This window comes from Coregonus lavaretus (genome assembly GCF_964263955.1).
Source record: "Coregonus lavaretus genome assembly, chromosome: 12".
In the NCBI taxonomy this organism is placed as follows: domain Eukaryota; kingdom Metazoa; phylum Chordata; class Actinopteri; order Salmoniformes; family Salmonidae; genus Coregonus; species Coregonus lavaretus.
In genome coordinates, this window is record NC_139999.1 from 52,355,292 (window position 1) to 52,374,360 (window position 19,069).

Sequence of the window (19,069 nt, forward strand, 5' to 3'; positions counted from 1 at the left end):
AGGGCACCAATAAGAAGAAGAGACCTCCTTGGGCCAACAAACACGAGCAATGGACATTTGACTTGTGGAAATGTGTCCTTTGGTCTGGAGTCCAAATTTGAGATTTTTGGTTCCAACCGCCATGGCTTTGTGAGACGCATTGTGGGTGAACGGATGATCTCTGCATGTGTATTTCCCACCGTAAAGCATGGAGGAGGAGGTGTTATAGTGTGGGGGTGCTTTGCTGGTGACACTGTCTGTGATTTATTTAGAATTCAAGGCACACTTAACCAGCATGGCTGCCACAGCATTCTGCAGCGATACGCCATCCCATCTGGTTTGGGCTTAGTGGGACTATCATCTGTTTTTCAACAGGACAATGACCCAACACACCTCCAGGCTGTGTAAGGCTATTTTACCAAGAAGGAGAGTGATTGAGTGCTGCATCAGATGACCTGGCCTCCACAATCCCCCAACCTCAACCCAATTGAGATGGTTTGGGATGAGTCGGACCGCAGAGTGAAGGAAAAGCAGCCAACAAGTGCTCAGCATATGTGGGAACTCCTTCAAGACTGTTGGAAAAGCATTCCAGGTGAAGCTGGTTGAGAGAATGCCAAGAGTGTGCAAAGCTGTCATCAAGGCAAAGGGTGGCTATTTGAAGAACCTCAAATATAAAATATATTTTGATTTGTTTACCACTTTTTTGGTTACTACATGATTCCATATGTGTTATTACATAGTTTTGATGTCTTCAATATTATTCTACAATGTAGAAAATTGTAAAAATAAAGAAAAACCCTGGAATGTGTAGGTGTGTCCAAACTTTTGACTGGTAATGTATATTATGTGTATTGCCATGTGTATAGTGCAAAGTGAGTGTTCATGTGCATAAAATTAAAATGGCCTGGGTTTTACTTTGCGGTCCACATTGCGGCCATCACACACATGAAAGCACACATAAACACATGAATGTCAGTATGGTTGCACACCCATAGATGTACAGCCTCGTACATAGACTGGCTCTGTACATGCTCTCAAACATACGCACAAACACAGAACTACGTACAGTAAAACTACCAGTAACACTTACTTCAAGTCTTCAGCTATCATAGTTTAGTTTATAACTTCTTATAAGCCAGTATGAGCCTTTGTAACTTCTTATAATAAAGCTTATACTGTATGTTTTGTCTATCTATGTGTCAACGTTTCAACTGATCAAAATGGCCGGCATTTAGTTATTATGAGAAGAAATTAAGTCATTATAAAAGGCTCATGCATGTTAATGACAAGTCCACCAATGAAAGTGGTCCTTTGTATCTCAGTTGGTAGAGCATGGTGCTTGTAACGCCAAGGTAGTGGGTTTGATTCGCGGGACCACTCATACGTAAAATGTATGAACGCATGACTATATATCACTTTGGATAAAAGCGTCTGCTAAATGGCATATATTATTCTTTTCTAATGTATCAAAATGTCAACTTATTCAAAATGGCAGGCATTTAGTTATTATAAAAAGATACTAAGTCATTATAAAAGGGTCATACATGTTAAGTCTTACAATACATAACCACATCATCATGCATATAACCTACCTGTTGGCTTTAAGTAAAGTGTTACCACGCTACAAAACCTTGTCCCCAGGCTATTGGGCAAAGCATTGGGCGGAAGGGTCTGGGAACGAGCTTACCACACTACCACCTGCTACATACTGCACCCATCTTCCTTGTTAGCAGTGAGAGTGCCTGGAGTCTGCGCTCGGCAGGCACACCGGTCCAACTGGGAGACTGGGTCTGGTAGCACCCTTACCCAATGGCAGTCACTGTTTTTCAGCCTCATTAGGCACTTGGCCCACAGCCGTTTGCCAGACAGATGTTGCCTCTCTATATGCTGCAACAGCTGTGATTACGCCTTCTCTATGTTCCCAAGAAGATTTTTGTTGTACATTTTGGTAATTTAGCTGAAATGAGCTGAAATGAATCACACTTCGGCTACATTATAATGAGACTTCCTAGTGGCACTAAATCAGAATAGGACCAATGTGGGCCCAGCCAATACTTTTCTTTGGCCTCAGCCTCAGCCATGGAAACACAAAAGGCTGAGTCTTTCGGCCATGCACCGGTGTAAATCCCAGAGGTGGAAAAAGGACATCAAATCAAATGTTATTTGTCACATGCGCCGAATACAACAGGTGTAGACCTTACAGTGAAATGCTTACTTACAAGCCCTTAACCAACAATGCAGTTTAAAGAAAAATAAGTGAAGTAAAAAATAGATAACAAAAAAAATAAATAACAAATAATTAAAGAGCAGCAGTAAAATAATAGTAGGGAGGCTATATTTAGGGGTACTGGTACAGAGTCAATGTGCGGGGGCACAGGTTAGTTGAGGTAGTTGAGGTAATATGTACATGTAGGTAAAAAAACAGAGAGTAGCAGCAGCGTAAAAGAGGGGGTGGAGGGGAGGGGTGGGGGAAAAATGCAAATAGTCCGGATAGCCAATTAAATTAGCTGTTCAGGAGTCTTATGGCTTGGGGGTAGAAGCTGTTTAGAAGCCTTTTGCACCTAGACTTGGCGCTTCGGTACCACTTGCCGTGCGGTAGCAGAGAGAACAGTCTATGACTAGGGTGGCTGGAGTCTTTGACAATTTTTAGGGCCTTCCTTTGACACCGCCTGGTATAGAGGTCCTGGATGGCAGGAAGCTTGGCCCCAGTGATGTACTGGGCCGTACGCACTACCCTCTGTAGTGCCTTGCGGTCGGAGGCTGAGCAGTTGTCATACCAGGCAGTGATGCAACCAGTCAGGATGCTCTCGATGGTGCAGCTGTAGAACTATTTGAGGATCTGAGGACCCATGCCAAATCTTTTCAGTCTCCTGAGGGGGAATAGCTTTGTCATGCCCTCTTCATGACTGTCTTGGTGTGTTTGGACCATGCTAGTTTGTTGGTGATGGTGACCAAACTTGAAGCTCTCAACCTGCTCCACTACAACGCAGTCGATGAGAATGTAGTCCACAATAATCTCCTTTGTCTTGATCACGTTGAGGGAGAGGTTGTTATCCTGGCACCACATGGCCAGTTCTCTGACCTCCTCCCTATAGGCTGTCTCATCGTTGTCGGTGATCAGGCCTACCACTGTTGTGTCGTCGGCAAACTTAATGATGGTGATGGAGTCATGCCTGGCCATGCAGTCATGGGTGAACAGGGAGTACCGGAGGGGACTGAGCATGCACCCCTGTGGGGCCCCCGTGTTGAGAATCAGCGTGGCAGATGTTTGTTACCTACCCTTACCTCCTGGGGGCGGCCCATCAGGGAGTCCAGGATCCAGTTGCAGAGGGAGGTGTTAAGTCCCAGGGTCTTTAGCTTAGTGATGAGCTTTGAGGGCACTATGGTGTTGAACGCTGAGCTGTAGTCAATGAACAGCATTCTCACGTAGGTGTTCCTTTTGTCCATCACACAGTCGTCCGGAACAGCTGATGCTCTCATGCATGCTTCAGTGTTGCTTGCCTCAAAGCGAGCATATAAGTAATTTAGCTCATCTGGTATGCTCGTGTCACTGGGCAGCTCGCGGCTTTGCTTCCCTTTGTAGTCTGTAATAGTTTGCAATCCCTGCTACATCCGACGAGTGTCGGAGCCGGTGTCGTACGATTCAATCTTAGTCCTGTATTGACGCTTTGCCTGTTTGATGGTTCGTCGGAGGGCAGAGCGGGATTTCTTATAAGCATCCGGGTTAGAGTCACGGTCCTTGAAAGCGGCAGCTCTACCCTTTAGCTCAGTGCAGATGTTGCCTGTAATCCATGGCTTCTGGTTGGGGCACGTACGGTCACTGTGGGGACGACGTCATTTTGAGAATCCTTATCAGTATTGGGTGATTAGGAAACAAAAAACTAAAACATCTAATCTGATCGAATGCCTGGACCAATTTGACAGGAGTGCCTGGCATCGATCTTTATATCACTCAAAGCTTTTATTGTGGCTGCTTTCTCCCTCTCAGTACAATCTGATGTACGCTGACAATAGTCTGCCGTTATGAGACTGCTGTGAAACTCTCCTCTCATCCCTTGACAATCTTCCAATGTGTTGCAAAACAATTCCTTCTCTCTTCTGTCTTTTTCCTCTTGCTTTATCACTGCAATGCCAATCAGGCTTTCAGGCACTGTTCTCATGTTGAAGGAGGAATCCATTTCTCCCGTTGTTATCACCCATGTGGGGTGTTAGTGTACCAGGCAGCCAGATGTAATATTTAGCCTGGCTGGCAGTGCCTTAGTCTTATCAGTCCTACTCAGGTGAGCTCACTATCTCAAATCAAATGTTATTGGTCACATACACATATTTAGCAGATGTTATTGCGGGTGTAGCGAAATGCTTGTGTTCCTAGCTCCAACAGTGCAGTAGTATCTAACAATTCACAACAATACACAAATCTAAAAGTAAAAGAATGGAATTAAGAAATATATAAATATTAGCACGAGCACTATTTTACCAAGAAGGAGAGTGATGGAGTGCTGCATCAGATGACCTGGCCTCCACAATCCCCCAACCTCAACCCAATTTTCCCAAAATGTCCTTATTTTCGAAAGAAAAGCATTTTTTTGTCCATTAAAATAACATCAAATTGATCAGAAATACAGTGTAGACATTGTTAATGTTTTAAATGGCCATTGTAGCTGGAAACGGCTGATTTTTAATGGAATATCTACATAGGCATACAGAGGCCCATTATCAGCAACCATCAGTCCTGTGTTCCAATGGCACGTTGTGCTTGCTTATCCAAGTTTATCATTTTAAAAGGCTAATTGATCATTAGAAAACCATTTTGCAATTATGTTAGCACAGCTGAAAACTGTTGTGCTGATTAAAGAAGCAATAAAACTGGCCTTCTTGAGACTAGTTGAGTATCTGGAGCATAAGCAATTGTGGGTTTGATTACAGGCTCAAAATGGCCAGAAACAAATAACTTTCTTCTGAAACTCGTCACTCTATTCTTGTTCTGAGAAATGAAGGCTATTCCATGCGAGAAATTGCCAAGAAACTGAAGATCTCGTACAACGCTGTGTACTACTCCCTTCACAGAACAGCGCAAACTGTCTCTAACCAGAATAGAAAGAGGAGTGGGAGGCCCCGGTGCACAACTGAGCAAGAGGACAATACATTAGAGTGTCTAGTTTGAGAAACAGGCGCCTCACAGGTCCTCAAATGGCAGCTTCATGAAATAGTACCCCGCAAAACACCAGTCTCAACGTCAACAGTGTAGAGGCGACTCCGGGATGCTGACCTTCTAGGCAGAGTTGCAAAGAAAAAGCCATATCAGACTGCCCATCTTAATCTTTTCTTTTTATTGGCCAGTCTGAGATATGGCTTTTTCTTTGCAACTCTGCCTAGAAGGTCAGCATACCGGATCCTTGGCAACACAGAGTTCTAGTAAAAAAAACTAAAACAAAACAGCATTCACAGTTATGTTATTGTCGGCTTGGAATAGATAGCAGTTTTATGCTAGATAAAAGCATGTTGTTTAAAGTGTCTTGTCATTAGATTTTCTGTTTAATAAGCATTTCCACATTGACCATTTCACCTCTGGGCAGGTTAACCTGGGTTCAAACTCTCGCCACTGGGCGAAAATGCCAATGTGTCTGAACCAATGGCGTATATAAACCCTGAATTGCTGATGCTATGTATTGGCCATTGCGAGGCCATATTGGCACTCCCCAGTAGAAGCAGTCCTCCATAGGAATGAATGAATGGAATTCTACCAGTGGAGGCTGCTGAGGGGAGAACGGCTCATAATAATAGCTGGAACGGCACATATGGAATGGCATCAAACACCTGGAAACCATGTGTTTGATGTATTTGATACCTTTCCACCTATTCCGCTCCAGACATTACCACGAGCCCGTCCTCCCCAATTATTATTATTATTTATTTATTTATTTTTTAGTCATTTAGCAGACGCTCTTATCCAGAGCGACTTACATGAGCAATTAGGGTTAAGTGCCTTGCTCAAGGGCACATCGGCAGATTTTTCACCTAGTCGGCTCGGGGATTAGAACCAGCGACCTTTCGGTTACTGGCACAACGCTCTTAACCACTAAGCTACCTGCCGCCCTTAAGGTGCCACCAACCTCCTGTGAATTGTATAGTATTTCAATGACACAAAATTACATGTATTTAAGTATTTTTCTGTTGTAGTGGGGACAATAACATTAGCAATCTCTAAAAATTATACTTTAAGGAAAATGGTTTTATACATATATTTGTTGTTTAGCTCACATAATATAATTTAAAAGTATGCATTAAGCTGTCTGTAATATAATAAATGTGGCAAAAACAAATGTAGACATTAATTCATGCATTTCTATAGCTTCCAAAATATTTTTTACAATGGTGGGGGTGCGCCAAGATGGAGGCGCGGTGGCTTCAACACAGCGTCAGTCATCTAGTGCAGTGGTTCTCAAACCTCTCTTCGGGGATCCCCAGCCGTTCCATGTATTTGAACTATTCCAGAGGTAGCACACCTGATTCAGCTTGTCAACTAATCATCAAGCCCTTGATTAGTGAATCAGGTGTGCTAGTTCAGGGCTACAACAAAATGGTGAAACATCTGGGGGTCCCGAGTAGAGGTTTGAGAACCACTGATCTAGTGTATATATAAATCATTGGTCTGAACCCACTAGCCTGGGTGACATCTGTGCCAGTGTGAAAATGCCCATAGCAGTTGCAAGACTTTTAATTTGTCTCTAATCAATGTTTTATGCATCCCCAGATTGATTCTAATGCAGTCCATTTGCTAGGACCAAGATGCCAAATGACTAGACGTAGTGCATTTGCAGGTAATAATGTTGATAAAAGCCTATTACTGTGTTTGGCTATGGGAAGGAGAAATAGAGAGACTAACTGCATATTACTTGATAAAGGTATACTATGTTCAATCTATAGAAAGGAGAAAGAGAGATAAATGGCATAGGCCTATTATTGGATAACAGTACTTGATCAAATAATACTGTGTTCATTGGGAAAGAGAAATAGAAAAACTGCCTAAGGATGTGAATCTCATGTTTCTTACTGAGGCCACAACGGTATTTATGTAGAAAACAGGATGTGAGCGATGGGAAGGCGGAGAGACAAAGTGTATAAATTCTAGATTAGAGACGAACATGAATAAAATGTGAGGATTCACTGCTCTTCCATCCTTCAATGCTCATTGATCAGAAGCTCTACTCTGGTATAAAAAATATCCATACTGCATTGAAAAACAAATGAAAACATACAGACCGAAAAAAAAGCTTAATATAATGATTTAATAATTGGGTTCCTATCGTAGGAACCATTTGCCTCTAGGCACAAATGCAATAGTGTTCGAGCCATGTGCTTTGCTTTACAGGAGCACAAAGTAGCAGCTAGTGGAGCTGTCCAGTTGCTTTTGGTGCTGAATTGACAAAAGCCCTGGAAGGGTTGCAGCAGTACGCTCAATTAGCTCAGTCGGAATCACCTTAAATCAACAGAGAGTAGTAACTATGGTTAGAGGGGAAATTCTGGCGCGTCTGCCACTGGTAAAGCGTTGACAATTCAACATGAGACATATCTGTGTAATTTAAGGAATTCACACCATATTCACACCGACACAGCAGTAGCCTATGTTCTGATATAAAAATGCATAATCCACGTTCCTAAAAGCATAATTGCATGGATCGCCTAGGTAGCCTATTGATTGTACTTTATCCATTTAAAAGGCAATGTCAACAACATTAACAAAAATGTAAAGTAATGACTGATTTCAAAGTGATGCCAAGTAGCCCAGAGTAGATCGTTATCACAAACTAATAACAATGTAGCCCATACCACCACTCACACCCATATAAAAAGATATGTATGGCAAATTAATAAGTATGATTATATTAAAATGATTTCTGCGCGCGCCGACACTTTGCAGAAACTGGTTGAATCAATGTCGTTTCCATGTAATTTGTCAACGTATTGTGACGTGGAATCTAAGTGGAAAATACATTGGATTTGAGAAAGGTCATCAAAAGTCTAAACCGTTGTTTTGAGTGTGAAATTTTAACCACAGGATTATGTCATTATGTCACCAAATTTCAACAGAGACAAACCTTTGAATTTGTACCTTTGAACAACATCAGATCTTATATCCACTATAAAAATTTAAAAAACTATAAGCTGGCAGCACCTCCTACTGGAGATTTGATCTATCTACAGCTACCCTTTGGTCTCCCATCCAGGGTCATTGTCTTACGGCCATCTGCACGGATCTGTCTGATAACTCGCAAACACTCACATAACACAAAAGGAGCTTGGCTACAATGTACTGTTCTAACACTAGAAAATATTACCAAGGCGACGTCGTCCTCTGAAACCCCTTTCATCCTCTAAAAAGTCAGAGTTAATCTTACCATAAACGATAAACCTGTAGTTAATATTGATTATTTTTTTCATGAGCAAGTTTTCACTACCTAATTCTACATATAGCTAAGGTGTTTTGTGGTTGTAGAATCAGTATTTATGAAATTCAAAAATGTGCACGAAAATGTGCTACCTAGCTAACGTTAGCATCTGTTGGGTAGGTTACTTTCTAAATGTACAGTTAGTAGTTAGTTCCCTGTCCAAAATTGTAATCAGTAACGTAATTTTTGGATTACCCAAACTCAGTAATGTAATCGGATTACTTTGTTACTTTTTGATTACTTTTCCCTTAAGAAGCATGAGAAGAAGACAAAAATGATCCATCAAGCACATTAGGTGCGTCATCATAGTGGTCTCTGACTTGTGGTCAGACTCGCTCAGGTGGAACAAACTTAAACTTGCGCCTTTTTTCAAAGCTGAATTGAATGTCATTTAGAAAACAGAAAGGTGTCATAATGTATTTGTTTCTTTCGCAAACATTTAAAAGTAATCCAAGAAGTAATCATCTAGTTTTTCAAAAGTATCTGCAATCTGTTTGCAATATTTTTTCTGGTAACGTAACTGATTACAGGTCAAGTTTTTACAGTCTCATATCAATCCATAATGAAATGAAAGGGATGCTAATGGGATGCTAAAAATGGCAGTTCATACACAATGCTGAATACTCCCTCTAGCTAGTGTAGTGACACTCTAGCTAATAGCACAAATGAGTTTTCATGAAAAGGCAGTTTCTGTTCTGCCGTGATAAGTGCGCCGAGTGCTGCATCACACAGCTAGCTACTGTACATGCAATAGCTGTGACGTTATCGCGTTGGCCAAATGTTATAAAGTAGTTGGTCCTACTCTTTAGCTTAGATTTTTGGTTGATATGGAGGCGTGAATCCAACATATCAATTATTAATTTGTAGACTAACTGGAATTCAAGCCAGACTAAGTTCCACAGATGGAACTATCCAAGCAGAAGATACATCTCCTTTAAATGTTGATATTTGGTTGCGTTGACAACCAAACAGAATTAAATATCACATTTGAAATACAATAAGTAGCCTATTAACTTGTTGACAAGTTAACAAAATAGGTCGTCGCGGGTCTGTGGAGACCTTCAAAATTGCTGTAATAATAATAATAATAATAATAATAAGCAGAATCTTGAACAGCATTGATCACTTGCACCATGTACTTAAAAAGGTAACTTCAACTGCAATCCAAGTAATTGGTTCTGCTATTAGATGCAGCACTGTTATAACACATGAATCTGTTGTATAAATAAACAAAATATCTGACATTGTATTCCCATTTGAACTTTGCTGTGCTTTTAAATGGTTGAAAGCACAGTTATAACACATTCGCAACTCAATTAACTTTTGGCTGTCTTTTTCATTGGGTGAATATACAGGTATAGTGCCTTGCAAAAGTATTCACCCCCCTTCTTGTTTTTCCTATTTTGTTGCATTTCAACCTGTAATTTAAATGGATTTTTATTTGGATTTCATGTAATGGACATACACAAAATAGTCCAATTTGGTGAAGTGAATTTTTTTTCCAAAAGATTATACAAAATAAATAACGGAAAAGTGCTGCGTGCAAATGTGTTCACCCCCTTTGCTATGAAGCCCCTAAATAAGATCTGGTGCAACCAATTACCTTCAGAAGTCACATAATTAGTTAAATAAAGTCCACCTGTGTGCAATCTAAGTGTCACATGATCTGTCACATGATCTCAGTATACAGTTGAAGTCGGAAGTTTACATACACTTGGGTTGGAGTCATAAAAACATGTTTTTTAACCACTCCACAAATTTCTTGTTAACAAACTATAGTTTTGGCAAGTCGGTTAGGACATCAACTTTGTGCATGACACAAGTAATTTTTCCAACAATTGTTTACAGACAGATTATTTCACTTATAATTCACTGTATCACAATTCCAGTGGGTCAGAAGTTTACAGACACTAAGTTGACGGTGCTTTAAACAGCTTGAAAAATTCCAGAAAATGATGTCATGGCTTTAGAAGCTTCTGATAGGCTACTTGACATCATTTGAGTCAATTGGAGGTGTACATGTCGATGTATTTCAAGGCCTACCTTCAAACTCAGTGCCTCTTTGCTTGACATCATGGGAAAATCAGCCAAGACCTCAGAAAGAAAATTGTAGACCTCCACAAGTCTGGTTCATCCTTGGGAGCAATTTCCAAACGCCTGAAGGTACCACGTTCATCTGTACAAACAATAGCACGCAAGTATAAACACCAGGGGACCAAGCAGCCATCATACCGCTCAGGAAGGAGACACGTTCTGTCTCCTAGAGATGAACGTACTTTGGTGCAAAAAGTGCAAATCAATCCCAGAACAACAGCAAAGGACCTTGTGAAGATGCTGGAGGAAACAGGTTCAAAAGTATCTATATCCACAGTAAAACGAGTCCTATATCGACATAACCTGAAAGGCCGCTCAGCAAGGAAGAAGCCACTGCTCCAAAACCTCCATAAAAAAGGAGGACTATGTTTTGCAACTGCACATGGGGACAAAGATCGTACTTTTTGGAGAAACATCCTCTGGTCTGATGAAACAAAAATAGAACTGTTTGGCGATAATGACCATTGTTATGTTTGGAGGAAAAAGGGGGTTGCTTGCAAGGAGAAGAACACCATCCCAACCGTGAAGCACGGGGGTGGCAGCATCATGCAGCGGGGGTGCTTTGCTGCAGGAGGGACTGGTGCACTTCACAAAATGGATGGCATCATGAGGAAGGAAATGTATGTGGATATATTGAAGCAACATCTCAAGAGATCAGTCAGGAAGTTAAAGCTTGGTCGCAAATGGGTCTTCCAAATGGACAATGACCCCAAGCATTCTTCCAAAGTTGTGTCAAAATGGCCTAAGGACAACAAAGTCAAGGTATTGGAGTGGCCATCACAAAGCCCTGACCTCAATCCTATAGAAAATGTGTGGGCAGAACTGAAAAAGCGTGTGCAAGCAACTAGGCCTACAAACCTGACTCAGTTACACCAGCTCTGTCAGGAGGAATGGGCCAAAATTCACCCAATTTATTGTGGGAAGCTTGTGGAAGGCTACCTGAAATGTTTGACCCAAGTTAAACAATTTAAAGGCAATGCTACCAAATACTAATTAAGTGTATGTAAACTTCTGACCCACTGGGAATGTGATGAAATAAATAAAAGCTGAAATAAATCATTCTCTCTACTATTACTCTGACATTTCACATTCTTAAAATATAGTGGTGATCCTAACTGACCTAAGACAGGGAATTTTTACTAGGATTAAATGTCAGGAATTGTGAAAAACTGAGTTTAAATGTATTTGGCTAAGTTGTATGTAAACTTCCGACTTCAACTGTATATACACCTGTTCTGAAAGGCCCCAGAGTCTGCAACATCACTAAGCAAGCGGCACCATGTAGTTCCAGGAGCTCTCCAAACAGGTCAGGGACAAAGTTGTGGAGAAGTACAGATCAGGGTTGGGTTATAAAAAAATATCAGAAACTTTGAACACCCCACAGAGCACCATTAAATCCATTATTAAAAAATTGAAAGAATATGGCACCACAACAAACCTGCCAAGAGAGGGCTGTCCACCAAAACTCATGGACCAGGCAAGGAGGGCATTAATCAGAGAGGCAACAAAGAGACCACAGATAACCCTGAAGGAGCTGCAAAGGTCCACAGCGAAGATTGGAGTATCTGTCCATAGGACCACCTTAAGCCGTACACTCCACAGAGCTGGCCTTTACGGAAGAGTGGCCAGAAAAAAGCCATTGATAAAATAAAAAAATAAGCAAACACGTTTGGTGTTCGCCAAAAAGGCATATGGGATACTCCCCTAACATATGGAAGAAGGTACTCTGGTCAGATGAGACTAAAATTGAGCTTTTTGGCCATCAAGGAAAGCGCTATGTCTGGCGCAAACCCAACACCTCTCATCACCCCTTGAACACCATCCCCACAGTGAAGCATGGTGGTGGCAGCATCATGTTGTGGGGATGTTTTTCATCGGCAAGGACTGGGAAACTGGTCAGAATTGAAGGAATGATGGATGGCACTAAATACAAGGAAATTCTTAAGGGAAACCTGTTTCAGTCTTCCGGAGATTTGAGACTGGGACGGAGGTTCACCTTCCAGCAGGACAATGACCCTAAGCATTCTGCTAAAGCAACACTCGAGTGGTTTAAGGGGAAACATTTCAATGTCTCGGAATGGCCTAGTCAAAGCCCAGACCTCAATCCAATTGAGAATCTGTGGTATGACTTAAAGATTGCTGTACACCAGCGGAACCCATTCAACTTGAAGGAGCTGGAGCAGTTTTGCCTTGAAGAACGGGCAAAATTCCCAGTGGCTAGATGTGCCAAGATAATAGAGACATACCCCAAGAGACTTGCAGCTGTAATTGCTGCAAAAGGTGGCTCTACAAAGTATTGACTTTGGGGTGGCGGGGGGGGGGGGGGGGGGGTGAATAGTTATGCACGCTCATGTTTTCTGTTTTTTTGTCTTATTTCTTGTTTGTTTCACACAAAAAAAAATTGCATCTTCAAAGTGGTAGGCATGTTGTGTAAATCAAATGATACAAACCCCCAGAAAATCTATTTAAATTCCAGGTTGTAAGGCAACAAAATAAGAAAAATGCCAAGGGGGGTGAATATTTTCGCAAGCCACTGTAACTGCTAAAATAAAGGAAACACCAACATAAAGTGTCTTAATAGGACATTGGGCCACCACGAGCTACCAGAACAGCTTCAATGCTCCTTGGCATAGATTCTACAAGTGTCTGGAACTCTATTGGAGGGATGTGACACCATTCTTCCACAGGAAATTCCCTCATTTGGTGTTTTGTTGATGGTGGTGGAAAACATGGTCTCAGGGGGCTGCTCCAGAAATCTCCCATAAGTGTTCAGTTAGGTTGAGATCTGGTGACTGACACACAAACAACTTTTAAACCCCCTATGCTCCCTTGAGACCCCTCTTACAAAGTCACTGAGATCTCTTCTTCTAGCCATGGTAGCCAAAATAATGGGCAACTGGGCATTTTTATACATGACCCTAAGCATGATGGAATTTTAATTGCTTAATTAACTCAGGAAGCACCTGCTTTCAATATACTTTGTATCACTCATTAACTGGAATGTTTCCTTAATTTTGGCATGCTCAACGTCTTAACCAAATATTACCCAATATCCACGTTGAAATGAGGTGGTGTGCCCAGTTGGGAAACTATACATTAATGCTGAGTGACTGCACGCCCAACCCTCCCGCTACACTTCTCCGTGAGTCCATAGTTTTAATGTCTTCACTGCCTATATAAAGAAAACAATAATAAACAATGTTTCAGACGCCTCCCGAGACCGTGTCGGAACCTGGGTGCAATTTTTTGCACCCCTGGTCTTGCTTTTTAACCCATTTAAACAAATACTTACACGTATGCGTGGTAAATAAATGCCCATCCTCTTGGTCTCTCCAAAACATTGTAAAGAAAATTCTGCAGTCTTCTGTAGAAGACAGTTCTCTTCGGAGGCTTGGGTTTGCCGGAGAGGCTGGATCTCGGTTTGCTAAGGATGCTGCCCCGCGTTTTCGCGTCTACGTCTGCACCTGCTATGAGGAGCGCTGCATCTTTGTTCGAGTCCGTAGCCCCAGGTTCTAGCCCGACAAAGCCTACTTTGAGCTTTTTCTCCGCAGCTGGACCGGTGTAAACACCGCCGTTGCCGGATTTCTGGATCATTCTATCGAAATACAGTCATGGGGAGCTTGGAGATTTTTTCAGCCCTTTACCAGGTACCAGCATCGCAGTGCTGGGCGTATATGATTATCCGTAGAGCCGCGGAGCCCCTGACTGTGCGCGTGGCTGAGGCTACCCTGCTTCTATGAGAAGCCAATTGAAATGCAGAGAAGAATCTGCAATGAACATACTTCTTCTACCTCAGCGTCTTCCGGCCACCTGACAACAGAAAGAAAAATAGGGGAAAACAAATGTTTTTCTTATAGCCTATATATAAACAATGTAAACACTGACACTCAGTTGTTTGATTTGCAGTGTAGCCTAAAGGCTACAAACACAAAATGCACCCTGATTGTGGAGAACCTTTCGCTCATTTGCCACCTTCAGAGATACTTTTACTGGGGTAATTTTGTACATCGTTAGAGGCCTTTCAAAGTGTACATATGATTTCCTCCACGTTTGGCTATCCATCTTAAAAAATTATATTACAGAATGAAATAGGCTATATTCAAGGTTAGAACCACTCGTCACGTATTGTTCAAGCAATAATAGCAAAGTACTTCATAAGTTAGTGTTCATGTGGTAGGCTACTGTCCTAATTTGCCCAAAGCTCCAAACTAATGCCATAAGCAAATACAACAACTATTCTATAGTGCTTGAATTACAGTCTGCCCCATATTCATAAAGCGTCCCAGAGTAGTACTGCTTTAGGATAATGTCCCCCCTGTTCGAGTAATCTTATTAATTAGGATCTTATTAAAGGCTAAACTGATCCTAGATAAGCACTTTTAGTCTGAGATGCATAGGATTGCTACAGTATTCAGATTCTTCAAGTGTTCGATCCAAAATCCCCCCCCCCCATCTTCCCCTTAGGCCCCCAGGGGCCTCCCCAAGGAGCCCTGCACTATGACACAGACCTAATTACACCTAATGACAGCAGTGGTAGTACCACCCTTAAAGAGCCGTTTGGGAACTTTGGCGACTACGTAAGTATTATTATTTTTAAACACCAGCTGAAAGACGATGGCCAGAGCTTACCCATGATGTTGCACAATTATTATTAAGTCAATAAGTCATAGTTTTAGTCAAAGTATGACATTTGGGCTTGAAGTGACAAATCCGAACTGTCCACTTTGTGCAAATGCACGTCAATTATATGTATTTTCCTATGAGATGACGTGTAAATTATTTTTAGCCTACGTTTCGTTTCAGGGCTGGGTTTTATTTGAATGTTATCACCCACCAGCATGGCATTGTTTATTAATCAGAAACACCTGCAAAGTAGTTCCTCTTTGCGAGTCGCAAATGAGCAAAACAGCTTTTCGCTGTAGCCTGCACTTGGCCGCCTGAGCCATGAAGCAAATTAAAATAGGGTCTGTAAACGTATGCTTTTGCACCTCCAAGCCATTTGAAAATGTTCACTTATTTTTTAGCTAGTCTGTATAAAAACATATACATGACAATTTTACAAATGGTATAATTGCATTTTGCAAACCCTGCTCCCCGTGTCGCCCCAAGTGGCACCCACGGAAGAAAATTCAAAATTCAAGGAACTTATTTTGTTGTACTGTTGTTACATTTGTAATGGTGTTTCATGTCCGATTCGCTCAGGGTGTTGTTACATGTCATTTGCAACGTGCATCATAAGTAAAGTAATTGTAGGCTATCATTTATTTCACTTCCCCTGTGAGAAACCATGAGAATGGGCTGACTTGGCTTTGCTGTACCGTAGCCGAAGCCTGCCAGCAACCTACCTACCAAAGACGACACCGTATCCATTACAATGTACAATAACACGTCTCATCTGTGGCGAAGTTTGTTAGCACTAATACACTGTAGAATGGAGGTTAAGGCTAAGAGTAAGCTAGTTTAGGCATTTAATTTAATTTATTCTACAGTCTCCTACTATATGTGGGGGTGTTAGATACCCCAACATAAGATCCCCTGTCATAGGCTAAATTGTTCTCTCTTATGATACAGTATCCCCCCCACCCCACTTTAAAGTCAAACCTAAGCCGCTGCAGTGTCCTATGTACAGTACTAAACCTTTTTTGTCAAGCAATATGATTTAGATCAGGACTGCCCAACCCTGTTCCTGGAGAGCTACCGTCCTGTAGGTTTTTGCTCCAACCCTAATCTAGCACACCTGATTCTAATAATTAGCAGGTTGATAAGATGAATCAGGTTAGTAACACCTGGGGTTGGAGCGAAAACCTTCAGGAGGGTAGCTCTCCAGGAACAGGGTTGGGCAACCCTGATTTAGATCAACCTCTTATATTTAATCAACCTCTTACAGAGGCTGAGTGGCCGTTCGGGCAAAGGTCAGATGAGCAGAATTATCTTTATTTGGCTAATAATGGAGGCCTTGAGGAAAAAAAATTAGACCGGTATATTAAAAATGCCTGTGCCAATCTCTGGTCCCAGTCCATCCCTGACCTCTTATCTAAAAGAAACCACAACCAAAGACCCAGGGGTTCAATCTATATTCATTATGTATGTTTTGTGGTGGGCACATAAACCAATGACTGAAAACCAACACTTGAGCAAGACTTTCATATGTATAAATATTGATTTATGGTCTCTATGGTGTAGCACTACTGTACTGTTAAACTCTACAACGTGAAATGGAATCAGTATAGTTGGAGATGTATTGGATACTGTACTTCCTAACATGTTATATGGCAACAATACCACAGATAAAAGGGGAAGTTAGTTATAAAAAATCTTTGCTAGTAACATAGTTGTTTAACTTTAAGGCCTTAAAGGTTAACTCTGTGATTGGTACATCTATATGGATTTTTAAATTAATGATATAGGCCTTATTGTTTTGTTACCCCAAATGAATCACAAATGAAAAAAAAGTGTCTTTAAAGGGTAAAGAACAGAATCAGTTCACATGCGGTATATACTGACTTATGATTTGGTAATCCTTCAGTAAAACTATTTGGGGCATGATATATCGTAACATACATAAAACCTGTTACAGAAATATGAATGTTTATTAAAAGCAAATGTAGATCATATTTGGAGTAAAGCTATTCAGAACTTTGAACATTTGCAAATGTAGATTAAGTAGTAATGCATTATTCAGCAATAAATGGTAGTAGGCTTCCTACATGTAGCTTATCACGTAGAGAGAGCGAAAGAGGTAGGGAGAGAGACGGAGAAAGATACAAAATAAAAATCACAAGATCAGGTTTCCAGCCAACTTTTTTCTGCGAGTAAACGTCACAACCGGCCTGATGGAAACAGCTAATTTGTCGGTAAACTTATCAAATGTCGACAAAAGAAAATGGGCTAGAAAAGGTGTGATCTTTTTGTGTCTGTGAAATGTATTATGCGAAAAATGGTAGTGGAAAATCCTTTATGCACAAATATTGATATAATAACCATCATATCGAAGTGAACTTGAAGTCACGCGATGATATGTTCTCCCACTACGACTCGGGGAAAGCATGCAGTTTATTAGGCTACAGATTAAATAAATTATGATGAACTTCACAGGGTGGTGAAAGTGCACGGTGATGAGCTTGATGCTCCTTTCAAATAAACATAGAGGGTCTTATTCTGGTGACATGATGATCGATGCTTGGCTGCCGTTTGACAAATAAAAATAACCTAATTATTTTGTCCATAATAATCTCATCATGTACGCTATACCCGCACTGTATCTGCGAGCTGTTAGTTAGAGTGCACGTGCCAAGACCAGAGTGGGCACAATCGCTATACAGTGGCGGCTCCTGAAAGAATTCTCAGGAGGGGCAATTTTTCTGATGATTTAGGTGACCTACACACATTTTAAAAAAGATATGTCCAGCAACAACATGAAGACAGGGGCAGCATATAAGTCAATACCAGAAGCATTTATTGACTGATCTGGGGAGATGGATTCCAGTTTCTGTGACAGATTATAAATAATCTCTGATGCCTTTGTTATATTAGCTTTTGGTTGAATGTACTGTCGTAGTAAATATATAATGTTATAGCTTGGTCTGACTAAAATCTTGTGCATGACCCATTTTGTGTTGGGCGTTTGTTTTCAATCAATGCTGTTCCTATCCTATAACAATGGACAAAAGAGTCCTATCTTGTCAGCCTTGTCAGCAGGTGGCCAAGGACAACACCCACGCCATAGGTCTCTCAGTTCTTCCAACTCACGAGTTCTTGCTCTGAGGACACACACACACACACACATCATCACTGATAACACACACACACACACACACACACATCATCACTGTTAAACACACACACACACACACACAAAAATCCCCTCTCTTTAGGCTGAACATTTGAAGACAGAGAACCCGACTCAGAGCCAATGCAACAGTGGAGGGGACCTCGCCCAACTCATCAGGACCAATCAGAAGATCAGAACTACTAGATTCAACCTACATCATTTATTGTATAAAATGTCTGCACACAATGTTTTCGGGGCTCTCTTCTCCCTAAGAGTTTGACGAACGAGTCCGTGCACGCGATTCCAGATATCTTTACCTCTGAATAAACTGCCTTTATTATACCATATCCACCCTGTCCAAAGTCTCTACTTGGTCTCAGTTCTCCAGTAAACTTGTGATTATCAACAGTACACAACGGTAACAAACAATTGGGGGAACTCACGGATGACACAAGTTCAACAGAAAGCAGTTCAATGTCGGGGTACAGAGTCGCTCTCTTACCAGGATCGCGGTCCGCTCTGACCAGGGTGAAGCCGGCCGGCTCCACTTCTCTGTCCGGGACTCTGTCATCCAGCCAAGTCTCCCAGCTGTATTGGGATTCCGCTGCCAGCAGCGTTTTCATTATTTAGTCCGTTCGTAGCGGGTATGTACACGATCAACAAGATCAGTCCAAAACCAACCACTGGAAATCCATGGTTGGCAGAATGTTTGTAAACTAAGTCTACAAATTAAAAACATAAAATAACGCCACACTGCAGGTCGCAACAGAGACGC

At 41.4% G+C, this 19,069-nt stretch overlaps 1 protein-coding gene across 1 annotated transcript in view; it reads right to left on the bottom strand.

The window, feature by feature from the left end:
- Positions 1-14,117, bottom strand: part of LOC311138882 (potassium voltage-gated channel subfamily KQT member 2-like) — a gene marked incomplete at both ends in the record, with an annotated part of 93,021 nt that extends 78,904 nt beyond the window's left edge. The window contains one exon of the mRNA XM_084173674.1: positions 13,816-14,117. Coding sequence (XP_084029800.1) covers positions 13,816-14,117 — 302 coding nt within the window. The remainder of the gene's footprint in view (positions 1-13,815) is intronic.
- Between the last annotated feature and the right edge of the window lie 4,952 nt (positions 14,118-19,069).